Below are 24709 nucleotides of genomic sequence, written 5' to 3' on the forward strand. Positions count from 1 at the left end.
ACTCACTTATACTTACTTACTTATACATATTAATACTCATACTTATTATTTACTGATGCTCATATGTTAGAAAAATCCTTCTCACGTTTTATTTGCTCATATTTTCTGTACGAGTTTGATTTTGGTAATTTTGAAGTATGAAAGTTATTTATTGATACTCATACTTAATAATACTCAAATCATATTACTTATTGATACTCATGGAAAATAAATCCTTCTCACTTTTCCTTTGCTCACACTTTCTATGCGAGCTTGATTTTGCTGTCTTGTGGCATGAGTTATTTAGTATTAGGTTTCTTGACTAAATTATATACTCATAATATCCCGATGTAACGCTCTGTTTATAACAAACGACTTAAAATAACTTGCAGCCAACGATTTATCATTCTCGAAGAGGCTCAGTTTACTGTGGGAGATATCAACTTAAAATTCTTCCCAACTCTTTGAACCCAATAACTATCACCACAAATTTGTAGCTGAACTTGATTAACTTGACCGTAAACTGTATTAAAAGCACGTTCAGTAAGCTTTCTTGACTATATGATCCGACGTCAGATTAACTTTTATAGTGTTTAGTCGTCTCTATCTTTCCAAATACCTAAGCTGAAGGAAGTATGACATATTGACGTGTAGTTAAAAGGCGAGGTTGTTGGACTGAGAGTAATCGATCGTTCCCTTCGACAGCCAAATCATGCATTCGTTTCCGGTACATGCATCATGCAAGGCCACATCCGTTTGTTCGTACACACGTGATAGCTACATACACAGTGCTACAGTTACACATGCTCCAGTATGCCTTTAAAATGACTCTTAATTAACTAGTTGATCTGCATTAATATAGTCTTATTAACGTCACAGGAGAGAGATGAAATGGTATATCTTCCACTTCTACAACGCCAAGAGATGAAAAAGAACATGGTTGTTTGCTTCACTACAAGACTAAGACGATGCTAAGTCCCATTATTTTTTTTCCCCTTTTCTTTCATCTCTTCATCACCACCCCCCATACATATGACTCCGCCACCCTTTCACAAAACACGCCACACTACAACGCTATCACCTCTGCAAACACCACAACGGCTCCACATCATACCAACGCCATTACAAACGTGGCACAAAAAACAGCCTCGGTCATCACAACAACACTGCGGCTACACACACACACACACACACACACTCCAAGGCTGCCTCCACTATACCTCATCGCTCATACACATTCTCCTAAATTAAGAACATCCACACGCTCTCAAAAAGCCTGCTGGTGTTCATCTAAATACTGTCCATTACTGTTCCTCCTCGTGCTCACCCTCATCACGCATTATGTAGCTCTCCTAGTATGATTCGCAACGTCGTCGAGACAAATTTAGACTTTGTTCAATGACATACTTCGCAGGCAAAAACAATGTCCGTGAAAAAAACCCGTTTAGGCTCACAAACAGTTAACTTCCAAGGGTTAACAGCACCGTCTCTCTCTCTCTCATGATATATCGCAAGGTTTTTTTAGCTCTTGTGTAAATTCATAATGGCGGCCACACGACTCCTGCTACTCATCCTCTTTCGCAGAACAGTACAGTAAATAACACGTGTAGTTAGTGACCAGTCTTATAGCCACTTTTATTACTCGCCTCTAGTCACTCGCGCTGGACATCGACTCCCGCACAACCAACAGAACATTCATTCCACAATCTCTCTCTCTCTCTCTCTCTCTCTCTCTCTCTCTCTCTCTCTCTCTCTCTCTCTCTCTCTTTCCGGCGCTCATTCTAGCACTCCCTCAAGCAACAAATCGCCTCATACCTGCTCTTGAACGCATCCATTGGCCCCCCGGCACTCATAACCGACACTCGGGAACGGCGGGAAGATTGACCTTGTGAGAGTAAAGAGGTTGGTCACGTGTGGAGCAGCGTGTGGCCCGCCCCGCTCCCCCGCCCTTCCCCCCTTTCTCGCCCACACAGCTTTATGCTGAGGCATGTTTAGGATGCCGAGGAAGCGACAGGTCCGTAGAGGCTCCGTCGCCCCCACCGCCTCCTGGGGCCTGGTATGGGTCACCGGTGGATTATTACGGGATTATGCCAGTACAGTAACCTGTGCAATGAGAGAGTGGGCGGGTTGGGTTTCCGGATACAAGCAGAGTTGCTTGATGTGGTATATACTTACATTGGCCGTGGGTTTGATGGGTGACGGGTGCCTCTTGGTGCCCTCAACGGGGGCCACACTGGAGGGAGAGTGTGCCGGCACTCTCTCAAAGGCTGCCACGCCATTCATGTGTGGTTGGGGAGGCTGCTGCAGCTGCTGAGCACCGCAGGTTTGGTGTTGAAGGGCAGGGGAGGGCGGCGCGCCCGGTCCCAGGGCTGAAGCGGTCATGGTTCTGCAGCGGGAGTTGCGGTCACCCAAGAGAAGAGAGAGGCTGTACGGTGCCTCTGGTTCCTCTTTCACTACCGTGGCCATTACCAGTGGCTCCCCACGGGGGCTTAGATCCTACCCGGTCCTCTTACCCCTGGTCCCAGACGGGGCCGGGGCGGGGACAGGAGGGCACGTTGAAGCTTGGTTGTGTTCTAGGCCGGGGCACGGAAACGTGGACCAGACGGAGCCAATGCCCGCCAACAGTCACACGTGCCTCCACTTCACAGGCAAACATCCACGCACACTAGAGTCGTTCTCAAGTAAGCTTGTGTATTAATGCTTTCGGCTGGGCTGTGGGCAGCCTCGCTGCACCGTACACTGGGTGGCTGTGGCACAGCACTGGTGCCCTGTGTCGCGTTATGTCGACGCAGGCCACACACAAAAACTTTCACAGCAACTTATATCAACAGAACATCACAATAACCTTGCTATTAGTGTATTCATTCAAAATAAGTTGTATGTGCCAGGCATCGCGCCCGGGATTCCTGCAGGACAGCCGCACAAAGCAACACTCGGGAGGGTTCCGGCGGGGGCTCCTGCACAAAATAGGCGCTACTACGTAATGGCTTGCGGCGTCCACAGCACCTGAGGGAACAGGTTTCCCGCGGCGGTCCGGTGACAAGCGGTCGTTGCAAGATGCTCACGTCAACGCGCGCTGCCACAGACTGAACCTCGCGTGTGAGCGCTCGGCTCTCCCGTGTTCGTCTGGTGTGTGCGTATGTGCGTGTGGCGGTCACGTGCGGCTCCACACTCGGAACACCTCCAAAATAGACAAGGCGGCGGAGGTGGAACTGTGGCCTCGTGTGCCCCTTGCTGCTTCCCACAGTCTCCAGGCACCAGCGTGTGCCCCACCCTGCCACTCGAGGGCTCCAGCATAACCTCAGGAGACACGTGCAGCCCCCGCGGGTGTCTGAGGATCGGGCCAGCTGGCAGCCCCGCCGCGGCAGGTGCCACCGATCGCTGGAGACCCACACCCGCCGGGCCCGACCCGCAGATCCGCCGCGCCAGCCAGCCTCCTCCAGCAGGCCCCGGGTGTGTGTGTGTGTGTGTGTGTGTGTGTTAGAGAGAGAGAGAGAGAGAGAGAGAGAGAGAGAGAGAGAGAGAGAGAGACGTACACATGCAAGCACATCAATAAATATACAACCCGTCAGCCAGAAGGAAAAATGCATATAAATATAAATGAGAGAAGGCGGATTTGTCTGGCAGGAGGGTGACAGTCAGACTCGGCCGGCGGAACGCGGAGCCGGGCCGGGGCGGTGCGGGGCGGGGCACACGTGACCCCGGTCGCCGTGCACGTGGGTTGCCATGCATTTACACTCCCTCTAGCTAGTTGAACACCACTCACCTCTCCCTTCTTTCATCTCCCACACCCTTGCCCTTGCCCCACACATCTTCCCTTTGCCCCCCTTCGCCCCTCCCACGACCCCAATCTCCGTCCCAGTGTCCTTCCTTCCCCAGCCTGAACTCTACCCCGTCACCTCGCACTCCCAAACTCGTACCCCGCTGTCCCCACCTTCCCAACGCAGGTCATAGGGAAGAGAGTGGCTTGTGACTGGGAGCAGAGGGAGGCACGCACCACCTTCTCCCTTCCTCCTTTCCTCCCTCCTACCCGACCTCTCTCCCCAACGCCAACACCCTTCTGTTGGCTTTTGATATAAACTCCTGTTACGTTTTTCTCTCCCATGAGCTGGGATCGGGGAAGTACGCGCTAACTTATACCCTATTTCGAAGCCTTCTAACCCTCTACTCATCTTCCTCCTCCTCCGCTTCTTGGTCTTCCTCCTCCTCTTCGTCTTCGTTCTCGTATACATATTCAGTCTTCATTTTTTTGTCTCATTAGTAGCCATCCTTCCCATGCCCCTCATTATCGTTGCCTTCCCCTTCTCATCATCATCATTATCACTATACATTTTGACGTCATTCTTCTCGTTCTCATCATCGTTGCTCTCCTCCTTATCCTCTCCTTGTTCTCATTCTAATTCTTTTTACTTATTCCTCCAGCTTTCTCTTCGTCATTTTCTTCCCTTTTTCCTTATTTTGCTCTTTTTTACGTTGTCATTTTCCTCTCCTCATGATCCTCGATATTATCCTGTCCTGGTTTGCATACTCATCGGCATCTCGTCCTCGTCCTCACTCTCTCTTGTCCTTCCTCCTCCTCCTCCTCCTCCTCCTCCTCGTCCTTGTCCCTCTTCCTCCACTGGCACGCTCCCAGCTCAGCAATTCCTCCGCCTCTCCTCAACTCCACATTTCCCTGCCTTCCCTCTCTTGCTCCTCTCCCTATTCATTGGAAGATATTTTTTCCCCTCATACATTCCCTCTATCGATGATGCGTGGCCAGTGAGGAGGGAGGAAGAGGAGGAGGAGGAGGAGGTTTGAACGAACGACATTCCGGTGACATGGGTGGAGGAGGAGGTGGTGGAGGGAGGCGCTTCAAGACACGTGACCACTAGTGACGTCATTTCTCGCGCCCCCTCTCCTCCTCCTCCTCCTCCTTTTTCTCATTTCTATCACTACGCCTCGTCCTCCTCATAACCACACCCCGGTTTCTCAATATTATTCCCCGTTCCTTCCTAACCCTTCTTCCTCCTCTTCTTCGTCCACCCCTTGCTTCCTCCTCCTCTATCTAGCACTTGTCTTATTATTATCCTTATTCCCCCTTACTAATCCACTTTTCTTCCTCCTCCTCTTCTTCCTCCTCGTTCACTCCTTCCTTCCTCCTCCTCTTCTTCCTCCTCGTTCACTCCTTCCTTCCTCCTCCTCTTCTTCCTCCTCGTTCACTCCTTCCTTCCTCCTCCTCTTCTTCCTCCTCGTTCACTCCTTCCTTCCTCCTCTTCTTCCTCCTCGTTCACTCCTTCCTTCCTCCTCCTCTTCTTCCTCCTCGTTCACTCCTTCCTTCCTCCTGTTCCTTCTCTTCCCCTTACTATCACTGCTAACTTCTGTTCTTCCCTTTATCCATCCCCTTACCTCTCTTCCTCCTCCTCCTCCTCCTTTCCCTTCTTTCTGAGTATATCCCACATCCTCTCTGTCCTCTTTTCTTTAGCCTTCTTTAGTAATTCTTCTCCACCTCCCCTCTTCCCCTTCTTTCCCTCATGCCTGTTCCATTATCCCCTCTCCACCATACTTCTACACACACACATCCTCGCCGTCCTTTCTTCTTTAATCCATTCTTCTACTTCACTACCCCACACACTCTCCCCCTCTCTCTTTCACTCACCTGCCCCTCATCCCCTCCCATCCAACACGTGCACCTGTCTCTTCCACTCCTCCACCTGATCCATTCGACGATTAACTCTCCCAAGCTTTGTGAGTCGTCGGGGAAGGTACGGGGAGGATGGGAAGGGAGGGGAGGGTATGGAGGAGGAGCAGAGAGCGAGAGCACATGGCATGGCGTTGGGTGGACCGAAGAGCCAGTGGGTGGAGGGATTTCCAGGACGATTAGGGGGGGGAAGATACTGTTGGAGGGAGAGGAAAGGGGGGAAGGTACTGTTGAAGGGAGAGGTAAGTGAAGGGAGGCTAACCACCAGGGGAAAGGGGAAAAGAGGAGACGGCACTGCTGTGGGGAGGAATGGATGGAAGGATGGGGAGGAGAGGGAAAGGGAAGAAGGCGAGGGGATGAAGGGGGTGCATGAGGAAGAAGGGAGTGGTGACACTAGGAGGGGGTACTGTTGTGGGGAGGAAGAACAGGTGAGGAGAGGGAAAGGGATGAGGGAATGAGAGGGAAAGGGAATGGGGCGAGGACAAGGGGATGAGGGGGAAGGTGCATGAGGACATATTTTACGGTGCACGTGACCGAGAATATTGTCCCGTCACCCTTACCAATGATGTGCCTCACGCCGTTTATTTTTCTGAGGCTCTTTTTCCTTCTCGATGCGTTACTTTCCTTCCTCTTCAATTGGCTATATACAATTAATGAAAACTTACTGTCGTTCATTTTTAGTTAGAAGTGGAATAGCTGAGTGATCTATCGCCTCAATCAACATTTGGTCGCAAGGTCACCAGATTTTATACTCCATTTTGCGTTATCGCTTCGCCGGGGCTACCAGAGATCTAACAGCGTTCCTTTATCAGTCACATGTTTAACTTCTTTTTTGCCCGAGCTAGCGACCACTCCTTCGGTCCGTCATATTATCGCTTCGTCACTATCACATGATCAGCTCTAGACACACAGGCGGCTAACACTCACTCACCCGGCTAGCAGACATGAGGACATTTTTCAATAAACGTGGCGGGAAGACAGGATGACTAATCGGTGAATCAGTCTGTCAGTTCTCTTATCAGTTCAGTTACCGTGCCATACAGTAACTCAAGGTATGTCCATTCACTCTCATACACTCTCCACAGTCACCAGTTACTCAGCCAACCAGTCACCCAGTCAGCCAGTCAGTTAGTCAGCCAGTCAGTTCGTGAGCCAGCCAGTCAGTCCGTTAGTTAGCCAGTCAGCCAGCCAGCCAGTCCGTCGGTTAGCCAGTCAGCCAACCAGCCAGTCAGCCAGCCAGTCCGTCAGTTAGCCAGCCAGCCAGTCAGTCAGCCAGCCAGCCAGTCCGTCAGTTAGCCAGCCATCCATCCATCCAGCCCGTCAATTAGCCATTCATCCAGCCATTCAGCCCGTCAGTTAGCCAGCCAGTCAGTCAGTCAGCCAGCCAGTTAGCCAGCCAGTCAGCCAGTCCGTCAGTTAGCCAGCCAGCCAGTCCGTCAGTCAGCCAGCCAGCCAGCCAGTCCGTCTGTTAGCCATCCATCCATCCATCCATCCAGCCAGCACGTCAGTTAGCCAGCCAACCAGTCCGTCAGCCAGCCAGCCAGTCCGTCAGTTACCCAACCATTCAGCCATGCAGCCCGTCAGTTAGTCAGCCATCCAGCCCGTCAGTTAGTCAGTCATCCAGCCCGTCAGTTAGTCAGCCATCCAGCCCGTCAGTTAATTAACCAGCCAGCCAGCCCGTTAGTTAGCCATCCAGCCCGTCAGTTAATTAACCAGCCAGCCAGTCCGTCAGCCAGCCAGCCAGCCCGTCAGTTAGCCAGCCAGCCAGCCCGTCAGTTATTCAGCCAGCCAGCCAGTCCGCCCGTTACCCAGACGAATTCAGTTTTTGTTCATTTTCACGTGTTTGCACAACTAAGTGATCAAACATCCCCTCATACATCCACTTACGCTTCTCTCACCCTAAATGTTCCTCCCTCCTTTGCATCCCGTCTCTTCTTCCCCGTAATGTTCCTCCTCCCTCCCTTGGTTCCCTTCAGACCAAGACACCTTTCCATCTGATATTGACCTCTCTTTTGGCCACTCATCTCACCTTTCTTTTAAAGGGGCAGGGCTTCACTGGCTTTTTTGTAACGATTTATTTTTGCCCTTGAGCTACTTCCTTTACTGTAAAAAAAACTGGACAACCAAACAGCCAGCCAGCCACAACCTCCCTTATGTGGGTCAGCCAGCCAGCCAGCCACAACCTCCCTTATGTGGGTCAGCCAGCCAGCCAGCTAATTAGCCAAGCCATTTTTTCCTCTCCAGCCAGTCAGTCAGTCAGCCAGTCAGTCACCCAACAAGCCAAGCCATTTTTCCCTCTCCCGCCAGCCCAGCCAGCTTTTCCATCCCGCCAGCCAGTCACGTTGTTCTCCCGCCGCTAACCAGTCCCACTAATCTTCCTCGATCGCACCAGCCGGCGTGTAAATCTTTCCATCAATCCGGGGCGCTTTCATTCCACGTGCGCGGCCCCAGCTGGTCCTTGAGCATGTCGAGGTGCTTGTGGCCGGCGTAATGCCTCTCCTCACCCAGCGATACGTAATGGCAGTCACGCGCCCCCCGCCAAGCCTACCCGACACGCCTGCCACAGAGCCACTCAGCCAGATCCTCAGCCAATCAGCCAAACACTCAGCCAGCCAGCTATCCAACCACTCAGCTAGCCAGTCAACCCGCCAACCAACCAGCCAGCCAGACAGACAGCCAGACAACCAGATAGCCACCCAGATAACCAGCGAGTGAACTAGAGTCAGCCAGCTTTTTAGACCTAGCGTACTCGATAACTAATCAGACATTCAGATAGCTTCCTTGCCTGCCCAACAGTCACTCCGCCAGCCAGCCAGTCACCCAGTTCGCCAGCCACACAATAATGGGAGCCACACAGACACAAAGCCACCCAGCCAACCAGACAAAGTACTTCATTGATCTTTCTTAGTCATTCCTCATTCAAAGCAAGCGCTCATCTTTTTGGGCCATCCAGCTGTCAACTCCCAGCCAGTCAGCCAGACGGACACGAGCTATTCACTTGACATTAGAAACTAGAACGTGCCACTCAAATTCCAATGTTTTCAGCAGAACTTTCCTCCTTGATTCATAGAAGAAGAAAAACAAGAAGAGGAGGAGGAGGAGAGAAGCTAAACGTGTCAGCCAGATTCCGATATTTCCAACAGACCTTCCCTTCCTGTTGCAAAGAAGAAGAAAAGGAGGAAAAGATGAGGAAAAGATAATGATGATGAAGAAGAGAAGAGGAAAAGAAGTAGAAAAAGAAGAAAAGAAGATGAGGAAGAAAAGAAGAAGAGGAAAAGTATTAAAAATAAGAAAAAGAAGTATAAAAAAGAAAAAAAAAATACTCCATCCAACCAGCCAGCCGTATCAAAACAATCGTGTGTGTGTGTGTGTGTGTGTGTGTGTGTGTGTAGTGAGTTCGAGTGGTGACGTTACCCACGCACCCATCTACGCCAACAACCCCTTCCCCCCTTCCCTTCCCTTCCCTCACTCCCTTCCTTCCCTCAGAGGCCCCAAAGTTGGCACCTTCACCCAAGACTAGCCTCTCCCCGCCCCTCCACTATAGTCCCCCAGAACCCCAGCCCCAAGCCCCTCCCCTGGTCCTACCATATCCCCAACTATAGTCCCATATCTACCCCAGCCCCTTCCCAACCTGTGCCCCATCCATTCCCCATTCCCCTCCTTGTCCCATCCCCATCCTCATCCTCATCCTACCCCCAGTCCCATCCATTCCCCTGCACCAGCCCCATCCCTAACCCTCCCCATCCCGTCTCCCTCCCTCCCCGTGTAGGCATGTACCATGGGGGAGGGGAGAGGCCAGAGGAAGAGCAGAGGCGAGAAGTAGGTGAAGATTACGTAAGGGAGGGGAGGAGGGGAGTGGGGAGATGGGTAAGGAAAAGGATGGGGAGGGGAAGACTGCGTACTCATTGAGGCGTTGACATGAGGAAAAGATTGGAGAATATTGTGTACTGGTGAGGTTGGGGATTAGATAGTGTTAGTGTTAGTGAGATGGGGAGAGGGGGAAGAGGAAGAAAGGAGGGAGAGGGGAGAGTGGTGGAGAGGAAGAGGAAAGGAAGAGGGGTGGAGGAATAAGGGAAGAAGGGGAAAGGGGAGAGTGGTGAGAGGGGAAGAGGAAAGAAAGGGGAGAGAGGAGATTGGTGAAGGGAAAAAGGGGAGAGGGAAAGGGAAAGAAGGGGGAGAAAGGTGGTTGAGATTAGGTAGCTAGTGAGATTAAGAATAATGAATAGTAGTAAGGTTGAGATGAGCTAGTTAGAGAGATAGAAAATAGTTAGGGGTTAGTTGTGTAAAGGGGCTTGGGGATAAGGGGAAAAGAAGAGTTGGGGAGGGATGTGTAGTGTGGGGTTGGGCTGTGGGGAAGAAAGAAGCTGGGGATGGGTTGTATATATAGTGGGATGGGGTAGAGAGTGGGGGAGGGAGGGGGAATGGGGAGGTTATGGGGTTAGAAAAGAGAGGTGGAAGGTGGGTGGGTTGGTTAGACGTGTGTGTGTGTGTGTGTGTGTGTGTGTGTTGCAATATTCAATAGCTGCGGTTATTTCTGTTTGCTTTGTTCGTGATTATTCATGTTTGTGTTGCTCTTGCGTGTTTCTTTTTTTATTCCTTTTTATCCTTGTTGCGTAGAGAGAGAGAGAGAGAGAACTGACCACCACCCCATCTACTTTCGTTTCATGATGATGGGGCAGACGAGTATGTGACTGAAGGGAATTATTGTAACTAGCTTCACCTTCACTCCTTCACCTACTTCACCTCTTCTCCCCTCTTCACCTTCATCCCTCTCACCCATCTCTCCTCAACCCCTTCACCCCTCTCCCCCTTTTCTCCCCAACTCCTCCTGATCCCTGTCTCTTCTCTCTCCTCTCGCCTCTCTCCCCTCTTTCCCTGTTCCCCTTTCCCCCTCTTCCCTTCCCTTCACTGTTCCCTTTACCCTTCCACCTGACCTTCCTTTACCGCCCCTTTATCGTCCCTTTAATTCTCCCATATTCACAAATCATGGTCTGAACATTTACAAATTTATCACAATTAGTCTATTTTTTTATTCTTTATAGTTGCGTTACCCAGCGAAATGTCAATAAATCCAGTGTGTAAAATGTGTGACAACCAAACACTATTATCGTTTTACTTCACCACACTATCCCGCGTAGATCAGCGTTTCATATATTCATTCTGTATTTGTGGTTGCGTTAGCTAATGCAATATATGGCTATCACGACCTCACTATTCCCTTTACCCTTCCATTTTATCGCCTCCCTTTTCCTTCTTTTGTCTTCCCTTATTTTAAAGTCGCCCAATCGTCGCTCTCTTATTCCCTTTACCCTTCCATTTTATCGCCTCCCTTTTCCTTCTTTTGTCTTCCCTTATTTTAAAGTCGCCCAATCGTCGCTCTCTTATTCCCTTTACCCTTCCATTTTATCGCCTCCCTTTTCCTTCTTTAGTCTTCCCTTATTTTAAAGTCGCCCAATCGTCGCTCTCAATTATTCCCTTTTCCTTCGCTGAGTTCGCTCCCTTTTACTGTTCCTTTTTCCCTTCCACTTTACCTCCTCCCTTTTCCTTTATTTTTACCTTACACCCATTCTTTGCTCTTTATCCCCTTTTCCTTCGCTGAGTTCGCTCTATTTTCTTCTCTTTCCCTCTGCAGACTTCATATCACTGTTTCGTTAAGCTGTGAAGTCGCGGTATAAGCGGGATAACATGCACCCACGTCAGTCTGTCCATCCACCGCAAGCTCCCCTGATGACCTAACCAAAGCAGCTTGTGGTCAAAGGATATCAAAGAGCTTGTGGTTGGAGGAAGTTACTATCGAGAGCTACATGTTACACGATCAGCTGCTTGTAGAGAACGCGTCCACCAACCATTCATCTTGACCATTACTAACAGAGGATATTTGAGGGAACGTTATGTGTTGAGGTTATTGTTTGTGGTCAGAGGGTATCAAAGAGCTTGTGGTTGGAGGAAGTTATCATCGAGAGCTACATGTTATACGATTAGCTATTTGTATAGAACGTGTCTATCGTAGCTTAACCTTTACCCTTGCGAGATTATTATATATGTGGGGCCGTAATGTTTTAACCGTATTGTACTTACTACTCTACTAATAGCTTCCTGTCCCGATAAACTGATTGGATATAATTGAGACATCTATCAGATCTTTAACTTTTTTACTCTTACACGATTATATATATGAGATGCCGCTGTGTTAATCTTATTGTGTTTCTCTCTATTGATGGCTTGATTAATGTCACGATTAGCTGATTACAAAGAACTGATAGAACCGACACAACCATCAATGTACAACCCCAACTATTGCAAGATTGTGATGCGAGAAACCATATGGTAAGTGTATTTGTACTTTATTAATACTTCTTGTCACGATTATCTTACTGAATAGAGCTGACACACTCATCAAAGCTTTACAAGAACCATTGCAATATTATGATGGGAAAAACTATACCATAAGTTTAAAGTATAACGTTATGTATTAAAAACCTATTCTACTATACTTTCAGCTTTGTGTCACGGTAAGCTGACTGAATAAAACTGACACACCCATCAAAGCTTAACCCCACCCATTGCAATATTACGCTGCGAGAAGTTGTATCATAAGTTTCCTGGATAACCTTACTGTCATTTCCATGTCACAATAGGCAAGTTGAAGAGAATTGGCACATCCGTCAAAGAAAGAAGCGGGATTATGTGAGAGATGCCGTCAGGTGACAGGTGTGTTGTGTTGTAAAATTATTACGGCATTGATTTTGTTAGACTAGAAATAATAATAAGTGAAAACCGGTGATCATAGTTATTATATACAGTCCTTCGTAGTATGCAAAGTCAGATCAATTAGAGTCCAGAAATGAGTTTATTGGGATTGTGAATATTCAAAAAACGAAACTTGGAGGTCACATCGAAGTCACGAGCTATAACAGACAGTCCTTCATATCGCGAAAACAAAAGACGTGTCGCGGCCATTGTCCGAAGCGATCAAATAGCTTTACGAAATACTGTTAGAGAGAAAGAAAGAAAAAAACTCCATCCACGAATCAACTGTATACAAATATGTGCGACTTTTCTGGCTCAATATATATACTCTTCTTTTTTCCTTCTTAATTTCAGTTTCTCGTTTACTCGTATATTTTTTTGTCTGTCTTTCAAAACTCAATCCACGAAGCAACAGAATAAGACTAACGTTCCAGAATGTCTGACTTTGAACCGTTTCCTTTACTGTTAAAGAGAGAGAGAAAATCATCCCCCCTACAAAACCCTCACCCCTCAACCCTCCTTATCTCTCTCCAAGACCAAGACCTTTGCATGACACGCTAGACAGACTGAGACAGAAAGCTAAATAGATAGATAGATAGATAGAAAGAGCAAGAGAAAAAGAAGGGAAAAAAAAGGAAAACACCATCACCCCCACCACCCCCGTACAAAACTCATCCGTCGACCCTTCTTATCTCTCTGCAAGACCAAGACCTTTCATGACACGAGCGACGGGACGGGACGCGGCTTGAAGGGCAGGGCAGCAGACGAGACAAGGTGTGACATGTGCCGCTGCTGCTGGTGTTGGTGGCCCTTCCTTTCCCTTAGTAACGTGACAGGGATCACACACACCCTGACACCGCCCAGCCCGGCCCCCAACCTGTCAACCTTCCCCTCCCCCCCTCCCTGCCTGACCCTGCCCCCTCCCCCCTCACCCGTCCCCCTTTTCTTCCCCTTCCCTTCCATGCCCCCCCACCCCCTTTTCTTCCCCTTCTTCCTTCAGCACAGACAAAACAAAAGGTACTGTGATGAAACTAAACCCACCAAGATACATGCACCTCTCTCTCTCTCTCTCTCTCTCTCTCTCTCTCTCTCTCTCTCTCATTATCCTCACTTTAATTTTTTTCTTCTTCTACACCCGACCTTCATTTTTTCTTCTCTCTGTCTAAATCTCACCTGTATTATAACCTAGCCATTCACCATCACCACCACCATCATGGCTAAAATCTTACTTCCTTTATTTTTATTATTACTATTTTATTCTACTATTACTATTTTATGTCTTTATGCTCCTATTACAGTTTGCTACTTATGTATTTTATTATTCCATCCTTTTCTTTTTCCTACACTTTTTATTCACTTTTCTTGCCCTCCTTTCTTTTTTTCCCTTCAGGTTCATCCTTTTCCTCCTTTTCCTTCCCTCCACTTCACTTCTTCCCTTCCTGCCCTCCTTCCTTCGTCTTTCTCCCCTGGTTCTTCATCCTTTTCCTTTTCATTCCCTTCCCTTCTTTTCATTCTTTCTAACTTTCCTTTCTTCATTAACTCCTCCCTTCCTTACTGATCCATCCTTTCCTCCTACCAGCCACACCACCACCACCACCTCCACCATCACCACCACCATCACCACCTCCACCATCACCCCCTGTTATCGTATTCCAATCCACACCCTCACCCAAACACATGCCACACACAGAGCCTCCATCACCACCACCATCACCACCGCTACCACCACCTTCACCACCACGTCACCTGTCAACACCACCACCACCACCGCTAGAAAGGAAGGTGGGGATGGTGGTGGTGGTGGTGGTGAATGGCTTGGTTATGAGATAGGTGAAATAAAGACAGGTAAACGAGAGAGAGAGAAACCAACAAACCGACAAACAGACAGACTGACAGAGAAAAACAAAGCCTTAGAATCCGTATAATACAATAAATTACATAAAAAAACAAAGTGTCAAGGGCGCGTGCTGGCGATAACATAGAGAATAGAGGACAGGAGGAGAGGGAGGAAGAGGGTGAGGTAGAGAGAGGGACAGGAAGGGAGGGAGGAAGGGAGAGCGAGGGTGAGGGAGACAGCACACACACACACAGACACACGACAGAGGGCAACCCGCCGCACCGTCCCTCCCTTCCATGCAGCCGTCATTATACATTGTCAACCCAGGGACATCAGAATAGCTGCCAAGGTGACCGTCTAGTGCTGGGCAGGAGGAGGAGAACCATTCGTGTCTCCTCTCTTCTCCTTTAGACATTGCCCTCTCTCCCTCTCTTTCTCTCTTTATCTTTTTTTTCCTGTTATTCTAACCTTCCTTTCTGTTTCCTTCCCTTTCTTTCTTACACAACTCTCTCCTCTCGCTTCTCCTTTTCCCTTCTGTTCCCTCTTTTTTTCTGTCCTTTCTCTTGATTTCCTTTCCTTCTCTTCCCAACACAGCACTTGCTCTTTTCCTTCTATTTTTTTTCTCTTCTTCCTGCCCTCTCTCTCTCTCTCTCTCTCTCTCTCTCTCTCTCTCTCTCTCTCTCTCTCTCTCTCTCTCTCTCTCTCTCTCTCTCTCTCTCTCTCTCTCTCTCTCTCTCTCTCATTACCTTCCTCCAGGTTTCTCTTCTTCTCTCTCACACCTGCGTTTTTCCCTCCAGGTGTTCTTCCTCCTCCTCCTCCTCCTCCTCCTCATCTTCTCTTTCTCTCATGCCCTTAAGCTTCCCCTGCACTCTCCTCTCTTCCTTCTTCCTATTTTCAGTAACTCATTCACTCGTATCTTTCTTTGTCAGTCTTTTTTTGTTACACGTAGGAAGAGAAAATAGCTTCTCTTTATTCCTCATCTTTGTATTTACTTCTTGGTTTCTTTTGTTGTTTTCTCTTATTTTTATCATTTCCTGCTTCATATATTTCTTCTATTCTTTCTTCTCAACCTCCGTTTGTTTCATCTGATCTTTCTATTCTCATTCAGTCTCCTTCCTTCCTTAATGAATTGCTTCTCTCTGTACACTGTTTTTTTCCCTCTTTTTCTCTATTCCTTCCTTTCTTTCCTTTCTTTCCTGTTCTTTCCTTATTTGTCTCCTGTTTCCTTCGTCTTACCTCCCTTTTCCGCCTTTTTCCATCTTACGTCTCCTTTCCTTCCTTCTTTTCCTTCTTTCCGTTTTCCTTATTTTTTTCCATTCTTCTTTCTGACATTTTTCCTCTCTCCTCTCATTCTCTTCCTCTTTATACCACATCTCTTTCTTCTTACCTCTTCTCCTTCCCTCCTTCTTCCTTCCCTTCCGCCTCACATCCCCTTCTCCCCCTTCCTCCTTCCTTCTCTTCCTCCTCACTATTCGCCCCCATCTCTACCCTTTTCCTTCCCTATGTCTTCACACCATATCCCCTTCCTACGGCTTACCTCTTCTCCTTCCCTTTTTCCTTCCTTCCTTCCCTTTCTCCTTCTTAATTCTTCTCGTTTCCTTCCTCTTCCTTCCTCCCTTCAGTTCCTACTCCTTCCCTCATTCTTCCTTCCCTCGCTTCATCCTCATACACAGCTTCCCTCCTTCCCATCGCCTCAGCATATAAAAACGAGCAGCCTGACAGATCGGGAGGGTCGCGTGATTCTCCTGTCTCGCTCTGTTCCTGATGGTTTGTCGTCCCCAGGTGTTGTCTCGATCTCAGTCACATATATTCGTGCATAGGAATACATAAGAGACATAGGAAGAACAGATACCAGGATAGTTGTTGGTCTCTAGCGAGGGTGTCTATTGGGCTTCTGCTGATAAACTACGTGTGGTGTATCCTATTCACGTTAACTCGGCAAATAGGCCACACCCACGAGAGTAAATCATCCACCAATAAGATTTAACCTTTCCCAGCATCGACCAATCAGAATCAGCCTTAGTTAGAGAGGGGGCGTGGCTTGGTTGGGGGTTAGCCAATGGTAGGCACTTAGTGGAGAAGGGGGAGGGGTTTATTTTTCCTGCTAGAGTGAATGGAGTTTAGGACAGAATGGAGCAGAAGGCTCCTCCCCTCCCACCTCTTCCTCGGGCATTGTGCAAGCAGGAAATGGTTGGGAGGCAAACCCCGTGTCACCGTGGCCTCTATATAGAACAGGACATGGAAATTTTACAGGGAGGAAATATGAAGAAAAGACTACATAAATTGCTAGATAGATACAAAGAAGATAGGTAGATAGATAGATAGTTGTTTATATATATGTCTTTGAATTCATCGTTTTCATTGTTTTATTTATTTTATTTCATATTATTATTATTATTATTATAATTATTATATTTCATCTTCTTCTTTTCCTTCTTCTTCTTCTTCTTCTTCTTCTTCTTCTTCTTATTCTTCCTCTTTCTCTTTCTCTTTCTCTTTCTCTTCCTCCTCCTCTTCCATTCACAAAACGCAGACCTAATGAAGTACAGGCGGCAGCGGCAGTATCCTTTCCCCGTCTTTCAGATACACAAGGCACAACAAACAGCCGAGTAAATATTTAAGGTTCAGTCCGTCTCTCGCGAAAGAACGGGAGGATATTTTTGCCTCACATAAAAATATAGAGAGAAAGACATTGACTTGCTCTGCTCCCCAAAGAAATACGTCGCGACCAAAAAGCGAGAAGAGATTTAACCTTTCCGACGTAAAATACAATAGCGAACCTTTTTTCCGTCCAGTTCGCAGGAGAAAATATTACAAGCGTGAATTTATATATATTTTGGAAAACGGGGGATATTTTTCTAGTGTAATAGCGGACAAAACTCTCTAATTTATATTATTTTCTCCTCTAAATACATACGCGCAGAGGCTGTTATATTTAAGAAGTAGTGCCTTTTATTAGTCTCATACGGTGAAAGATATCAGTAATTTGTGAACCATTTCCACGTTATTTTTTAATCTATTCATTCTTAATGCAAGAGAGTTACAGAAGTATGTTTCCCTTTAACGTGTAACTTATTCCGTCCATCTTTCTGTTGCAAGAGTTAGTGTTCTCATTTATTTAGTTATCCCAAGGTTTTAATATTTTTTTATGAGGAGTCGTTGCCCACTTACCTAATACGAAAGTTGCACGTTATATGGTATTTCTAATCATCCGCAAACATATTTTCACTTCCACATCAGGTCTGAGTTTTCCTATTCATCTTGCTCTTCTTTAATCATTCCGCCCATCCCTCCTGGTTCATCCTTTCTTCCTTACTCCATCCCCTTCACCCTTCTCATTCTCCCCACCACCACCACCATCACCACCACCACCACCACCACCACCACCACCATCACCACCACCACCATCACCAGCACCACCACCACCACCATGCTCTACTCCACCACAGAGTTAGTTCGCTCTACATTCTATGTATTCTTCTTTCTTATACCTGTCTTTTCCCCACTTCCTTTCCGCTGGGAGGCTCAGTGACTTCAACCACGCTTTTTTCTCTTTTTTTTTTACATATATTTCAGAGTTCAGTAGTTTCATGGCGTTCCCTTCCCTTCAGTTTCCTTTATCACGCATATTCCATGAACGTTCCAATCCATTCCGTTTCTTCTACGCATATTCCAAAAGCTTTTTCAGAAACGTTTCTTATTCGCATATTAAAACAAAAAACGTTATCCTTTGTTTTTATTTGTTGCTTAAAACTATACCATCTGCCAATAGGTAACACCCAATACTTTAACTTTTCCGGGCAGTATATAGTCTCCAGAAACTAACCTTTTCCTCTCCTTCCTTTCCCCCTTGTTTCTCTATATTCTTCTCTCATTTTCTTCCTTCCTTCTTCCCAGATCTTCTCTCTCTCTCTCTCTCTCTCTCTCTCTCTCTCTCTCTCTCTCTCTCTCTCTCTCTCTCTCTCTCTCTCTCTCTCTCTCTCTCTCTCTCTCTCTCTCTCTCTCTCTCTCTCTCTCTCTCTCTCTCATTTAATTTACCAACCCTTCCTCTGTCATCATTAGCGGCAATAAATAAACACTTAGAAAATAAAGAGGAAAGGCGAGGAGGAGCAGGAGGAGGGCGAGGAGGAGGAGGAGGGAAGCTGAAAAATAGACACTAAAGAAACTAAGATGAAAAAAAGGGATAAATATGAGGATGTAAGTTTTTTTTTATTATTTCTTTCTTTTGATCTAGCTTCGTATGTTGTGTTGTTGTTATTGTTGTTGTTATGATGTGGTTTGCGTGTGTGCGTGTGTGCGTGTGTGTGTGTGTGTGTGTGTGTGTGTGTGTGTGTAAGCAACAACATCACCACCTCACCACCACCAGCAAAAACTCCTTGAGGCCAACATTCACAGGAGAAAGCAGTTTGTCAACCTCTCCACCTTCCACCACCACCACCACCACCCCAGTACCACCTTCACTACCACCACCACCACCACCACCACCACCACAATAATATACTACTACTACTACTACTACTACTATTACTACCATCACCATTACCACTACCGCCATAACTGTTCTCTTTCCTGATTAATTCCCCTAAACACATTTTTTACATTTTTTTTATTTCTTACGCATTTATCAATATAGTTTCACATATCTCTCGTGGGCCGTTTTGTTCCTCATGTATATTATCAATCTCACTAACCCTTTAAGAGAGCCTAATATTGACAGTGTGATTTAACTGTTCAATGCATCTAAGGAAAGAAATGTAACCATGTCTTTATCTTACTCGAAGTCAACGTACAATCAGCTAAGTTAGAGTACTCCAATATCCTTCTCTTTGAGTTATTATTCTTTCATATTCTTTGTCTTTGGGAACGAACCTCGGGCCCATATTCTCAACCATTTCGGGGCTCACACATTCACATTTGGTAAGGCTTTCGTAGAGGTTGTGGTGTTACTGTTTCCAAGGTTAGTTGTATGAGCCTTGTGATAGTTTGACAAGGCTGCTGCACCGTGAACGAGAAGAAACAATGATAAGAACCTGACTAATCTGTGTGGCCAATGGAAATATTTGTTGCTAGAGCCGAAAGCGTACAAGAGCAGCCAGGAGTGTTTAAAAGCTTGACATGAAAAAATAAGGCTTCGTCCTGCACCTCTTTAACCTCTTTATGATGTACGTAAGGAGTTTCTAATGGGATCAAATGCTCTATAATGGCCTCTTAACCATATTCAGAACACTGTTACCGAAAAAGAAAATGATTTATCCCTCCGTTAACTACCGAAGCGAACGAGTCATAAAAAAAGTTAAACTAAAAAACACGTTCAAGATTAGTTTCAAAGTCTGTGGCATTTGGTCCATGTTCTATATTTGTCCAAACAACACCAGGGTAGAAAAAAGAGGACGGTAATAAAACTAATAACAATAAAAAAACAGTAACAGGATACCCGCTTTTTTAACTTCCCTTCTTATCAGCCTTAACAAACAGGAACGAGCAAGGTACACCAACTAAATGAGGTAAACACACGAGAGGAGTGGAAAATACCCAAAGAGGAAAAAAAGGGGGAGGGTCTTTTTTTGTGAAGAGAGGACGGGGTACGCAAAAAATGTGGGAAGGAGTCTGTTTTTATGGGGAAACGGGATAAGGAGGAGGAGGAGGAGGAGGAGAAGTAACAGACGGAGAAGAATGAGGAGGAGGAGGAGGAGAGTTAGAAGGAGGAAACAGAAAAGGAGAAGACAGAAGGAAAAAAGGAAGCGGAGAAGACTGAGAAGGAAGAGGAAACGGAAAAGTAGAGTAAGGATGAGGAGGAAACCGAGAAATATGAGATGTAGACAGAGAAAGAGGAAGGCGATGATGAGGAGAAGGTGAATGAGACGGAGGAGGAGGAAGAGGAGGGGGAAGAGACGAAGAAGAAAAAAAAGAGGAGGAGGAGGAGGAGGAGGAGGAAGAGAAAAGGAGGAGGATGTACGTTTGCAAAAATGAAAAAAAAAATGAAAAAATAAAAAAAAGGAAACAAGACTCCAGAGCAACGTCACGAAGTTTACTGCAAGTGTCCTAAGAGGAGGAGGAGGAGGAGGAGGAGCTCAGCAATGACGACAACAAACAGGACGACAACATGTTTCTTCTTCTTCTTTTACGCAAATAATTACTATATGATTAGATGGAGTTTGAAGGATATACCGTGTGTGTGTGTGTGTGTGTGTGTGTGTGTGTGTGTGTGTGTGTGTAATTCAGCACAGCCTCATCACGAGTTGGACTCGCTTTCGTCATCAGGTACCCTCCCGACGTGAGCAATTGCTCATTATCGTCGATCTCTGGATACTGCCAGGACCTCACGCACCACACACCCCATCCCCATTGCTCAAGGGGGGACAGTAACCACTCCTAGTCAACGGAAAGAATCTGACCTGAGCGGGGCTCGAACCGCGTGAAGCCTTGCAGAGCGGCGCTCTAACCGATTGAGCTACCGGAGCGGTGTGTGTGTGTGTGTGTGTGTGTGTGTGTGTGTGTGTGTGTGTGTGTGTGTGTGTGTGTGTGTGTGTGTGTGTGTAATTCACCACGGCCTGATAGCGAGTTGGACTCATAATCGCAAGCAGGTACCCTCTCAAAAGAGCAAGTACTCATTTCGTCGATCTCTGGGCACTGTCAGGACCACACACCACACACCCCATCACCCTTGCTCAAGGGGGGACAGTAACCACTCCTAGTCAACTGATAGAATCTGGCCTGAGCGGGATCGAACCGCCGCCCTGTCAGACCATGAAGCCTGGCAGCGCAGCGCCAGGCTGTGTGTGTGTGTGTGTGTGTGTGTGTGTGTTGTTCCTGATTATGTGTATGGATGTGGACAGGCTGTGAGGCATTGTTATGGTGTGTGTATGTGTGTGTGTGTGTGTGTGTGTGTGTACGCGGCCACTCCACAGCCCCCCCATCCCATCCTTTTCTCTTCTTTCTCCTCCCTCCCTCCCTCTCTCTCCCTTCCCTCCCTTCTCTCCCTCCCTTCTCTTTTCTTGTAGGGCACGTGTCCACCTCCCACGTGGTGACCATCCCTCCCTTTACCTACCCTTCCCTCCCCATCCCTCGCCTCTTCCCATTCCCTTCCCCTCTTCCTTTCCCATCCACTCCCTTCCTTAATTAAACTATGAACATTTCTTAACCAACCCATTCCTCCCTTCTACCTTTCTCTCCTCATCCTTTTCCTCTCCCCACTCCCTTCCCCTCTTCCCTTCCCATCCCATCCCTTTTAGTTAAAATCCCTCTAACCCTACCCATCCCTTCCCATTCCCCACTCTTCCCCCCTTTAAACTCCAACCCATCCCATCCCCACCCCCACCTCTTCACATAACACCCCTCCTTTATCAGTCGCATCCCTCTTCCCTCCTCCCCCCCTTACGAGCATCTCTCATCTAATCCCGTCCCTTCCGTGTCCTCTTGTCCTTCCTCGTTCCTTCTCGGCCCGTGTCACAGGAGCAAGGGCAGACAGCGGTCACGAATGTTAAGTTCCATGCACGTTATGGCTTGTCCCTGGAGGTGACTTACGCAAACAGGCCTACGTATATCTTCTGCCCGCTCGCTTGTCGCCCGCACTCCCGTCAGTTCGCTCGTCGCAGCCTCCTCTTTGCCCTTTGCCTCTTTGCCTCCCGATGCCCGCCCGACCTCCTCTTCTTGTTCTCTCGTCGTCCGTTCACACCTTACCCGCTGCCACCTCGCCTCCCTTCCCTTCCTTGCATCCGTGTATGTACGTAGTGATTCCTCCGCCCGTCGCAGCCTCCCTCCTCTTTGCCCGCCCGATGTCCACCCGACCTCCTCTTCTTGTTCACTCGTCGTCCGTTCACACCTTGCCCACTACCACCTCGCCTCTACGTAGTGACTCCTCCTTCCTCCCCTCCTTCACGTCTTCTTGTCATCCCTTCCACTGTTTCTGGCAAGCTCCTGTTCTCTCTTTTACTTCAGATGTTCATTGCCATCTCGACCCTCCCCCAAGCCTCCTCCTCCTCCTCCTCCTCCTCCTCCCTGTCTCTTTCGCCACCGTCGCAATCTTCTGTTAGTCAAGTTTTCTGTCCCACATCTTACGTCACCAGTTATCTGTCTTCTTCCCACCTTCTTCCGCCATCTAAGCCTCCCGCCGCCGCCGCCACCTGCCTCTGCCGCCCGCCCTCTCGCCTATCTCCCGCCCGGTCTTGTCTGTAAGTGTCTCCTCGCTATACAAGTCATATCGTCACGTCCTTTCTTTAAATCGTCCGGTAGACTCACACCTGCATCGTCTCTCTCTCTCCTTCTCCGTCTCTCCCTCTCTTCTTTGCTTCTTCACTTGGTCCCTTTTGAGTTTTTCTTTTTCCTTTTTATCAATCGAGGAATTAGTGTAGTGAGTCAGTTAGTTAGTTAGTTAGTATAGTGAGAAGGGGAAGTGGGTTACAGGTAGGAATAAGGGAAGACAGTATGAGTGTATGGTTGTATGGTATGTATTAAGTGTATGGTTGCTAGGTTCGTCATTTTATCTTCCTCTGTGCCCTCATCTCTCTCTCTCTCTCTCTCTCTCTCTCTCTCTCTCTCTCTCTCTCTCTCTCTCTCTCTCTCTCCTCCACTCATTAAAAAGCATCCATCGCCCCTCTCACGGCCTCTACCCCTCTCATGTCTCCTTCAGTTAACGTTTATTTTTTATTTTTTATTTTTTACTTCCGATATCATGTGGTACTTTAAAGATTTGTTCATGTTTCTGAGTTTTCTATCTTCTGTTTTGCCTTACGCTCTCTCTCTCTCTCTCTCTCTCTCTCTCTCTCTCTCTCTCTCTCTCTCTCTCTCTCTCTCTTTCTCTTATGCATGTGAAAACCGGAATAAGGGAGGAGGAAGAGGAGAAAAGAGAGGAAAAGGAGAAGGAGGAAAAGAGGAAAAGTCTGATTAGCTTCATTATAAGTTCTCTTCTCTCTCTCAGTCTCCTCCTTCCTTCTCTCCTTACTTCTCCTTCTCCTTCCTTCTTCCATCATCACCACATACCTACTCAATTCCCCTCTTCATACACGTCATAACATAGTAGTAGTAGTAGTAGTAGTAGTAGTAGTAGTAGTAGTAGTAGTAGTAGTAGTAGTAGTTGTAGTTATGATAATAATAATAATAATAATAATAATAATAATAATAATAATAATAATAATAATAATAATAATAATAATAATAATAATAATAATAATAATAATAATAATAATAATAATAATAATAATACTTCTTCTTCTTCTTCTTCTTCTTCTTCTTCTTCTTCTTCTTCTTCTTCTTCTTCTTCTTCTTCTTCTTCTTCTTCTTCTTCTTCTTCTTCTTCTTCTTCTTCTTCTTCTTCTTCTTATTCTTCTTCTTCTTCTTCTTCTTATTATTATTATTATTATTATTATTATTATTATTATTATTATTATTATTATTATTATTATTATTATTATTTTTTTTTATTATTATTATTACAACAATCAAACGAAAGAGAATAGCGAGAATGTGAATCAGAGAAGGAGGAAGAGGAGGAGGTTAAGGACCGGGAAGAGGAAGAGGAAGAGAGGAGGAGAAGGAATATGCAGAAGTAGGAGGAAGTGTAGGAGGAGGAGAAGAAGGAGGAAGAGGAGAACGACGACGAATACAAAGAGGAAGAGAATAGGGAGGAGGGGAGAGGAAGAGGAGGAGGAGGAGGAGGAGGAGGAGGAGGAGGAGGGGAGAAACGTGCTATTTGGGGAGAGGAGAGAAAAGGGGAGGAGGAGGAGGAGGAGGGGAGAAACGTGCTATTGGGGGAGAGGAGAGAAAAGGGGAGGAGGAGGAGGAGGAGGAGGAGGAGAGAGAGAGAGAGAGAGAGAGAGAGAGAGAGAGAGAGAGAGAGAGAGGTTAAAGGATATAAGAGGAAGAAGTGAACGCAGAGAGAGAGAGAGAGAGAGAGAAGGTGAGGGAGAGGCGGAAGGGGGAAGAGGCAACGTGTCCGTTCGTCACGTGGCTTTATTCCTCCTCCTCCTCCTCCTCCTCCGCTGGTCATTCTTATGTCTCTCTTCAACCTCCCCCTCCCCCGTTCTCCTCCTCCTCCTCCTCCTCTTCCTCCCTCACATTGATCATTTTTGTGTCTCCTTCCTCCTCCTCCTCCTCCTCCTTCTCCTCTTCTTCCCCTCGTCCCGTTTACCAATCAATAAGTCCTCTTCAGCCCACCCACATCCTCCTCCTCCTCCTTTTCCCTCCACTTCCCTTACATACCCTCATAACACTTCCCCTCACATGCATTATCTCTCTCTCTCTCTCTCTCTCTCTCTCTCTCTCTCTCTCTCTCTGACCCCCAAGTCCTCAATCTCATCCTCTTTCCTTTTTTTTTTTCTCCCTTCCAGAGTAGATTAAACCAACTCCTACCGGCCTCTTGCAGACTTCTTATCTCTTATGTTCTTCCTTTCTTCCTCTTCCTATCACTCTTCCCTCCCTCCCCTTCCCTTACCTCCCTCATACCTCTTTTTTCCACATCCTGAACCTTT

At 47.1% G+C, this 24709-nt stretch overlaps 1 protein-coding gene across 3 annotated transcripts in view; it reads right to left on the reverse strand.

The window, feature by feature from the left end:
• LOC126998816 (transcription factor cwo-like) overlaps positions 1-24709 on the reverse strand; it is a 73993-nt gene that overhangs the window by 29421 nt on the left and 19863 nt on the right. The window contains exon 1 of one of the 3 annotated variants that reach the window (XM_050860920.1): positions 2155-3383. The exons of 1 other annotated variant lie outside the window; for it this stretch is intronic. In XM_050860920.1, the coding sequence (XP_050716877.1) occupies positions 2155-2445 (291 nt within the window). In that variant the 5' untranslated portion in view covers positions 2446-3383. Of the gene's footprint in view, positions 1-2154; positions 3384-24709 lie in introns of those variants that run through there. One more of the 3 variants, XM_050860919.1, reaches the window with a different exon arrangement.

The sequence above is a fragment of the Eriocheir sinensis genome, chromosome 15 (assembly GCF_024679095.1).
Source record: "Eriocheir sinensis breed Jianghai 21 chromosome 15, ASM2467909v1, whole genome shotgun sequence".
Taxonomy (NCBI): Eukaryota; Metazoa; Arthropoda; class Malacostraca; order Decapoda; family Varunidae; genus Eriocheir; species Eriocheir sinensis.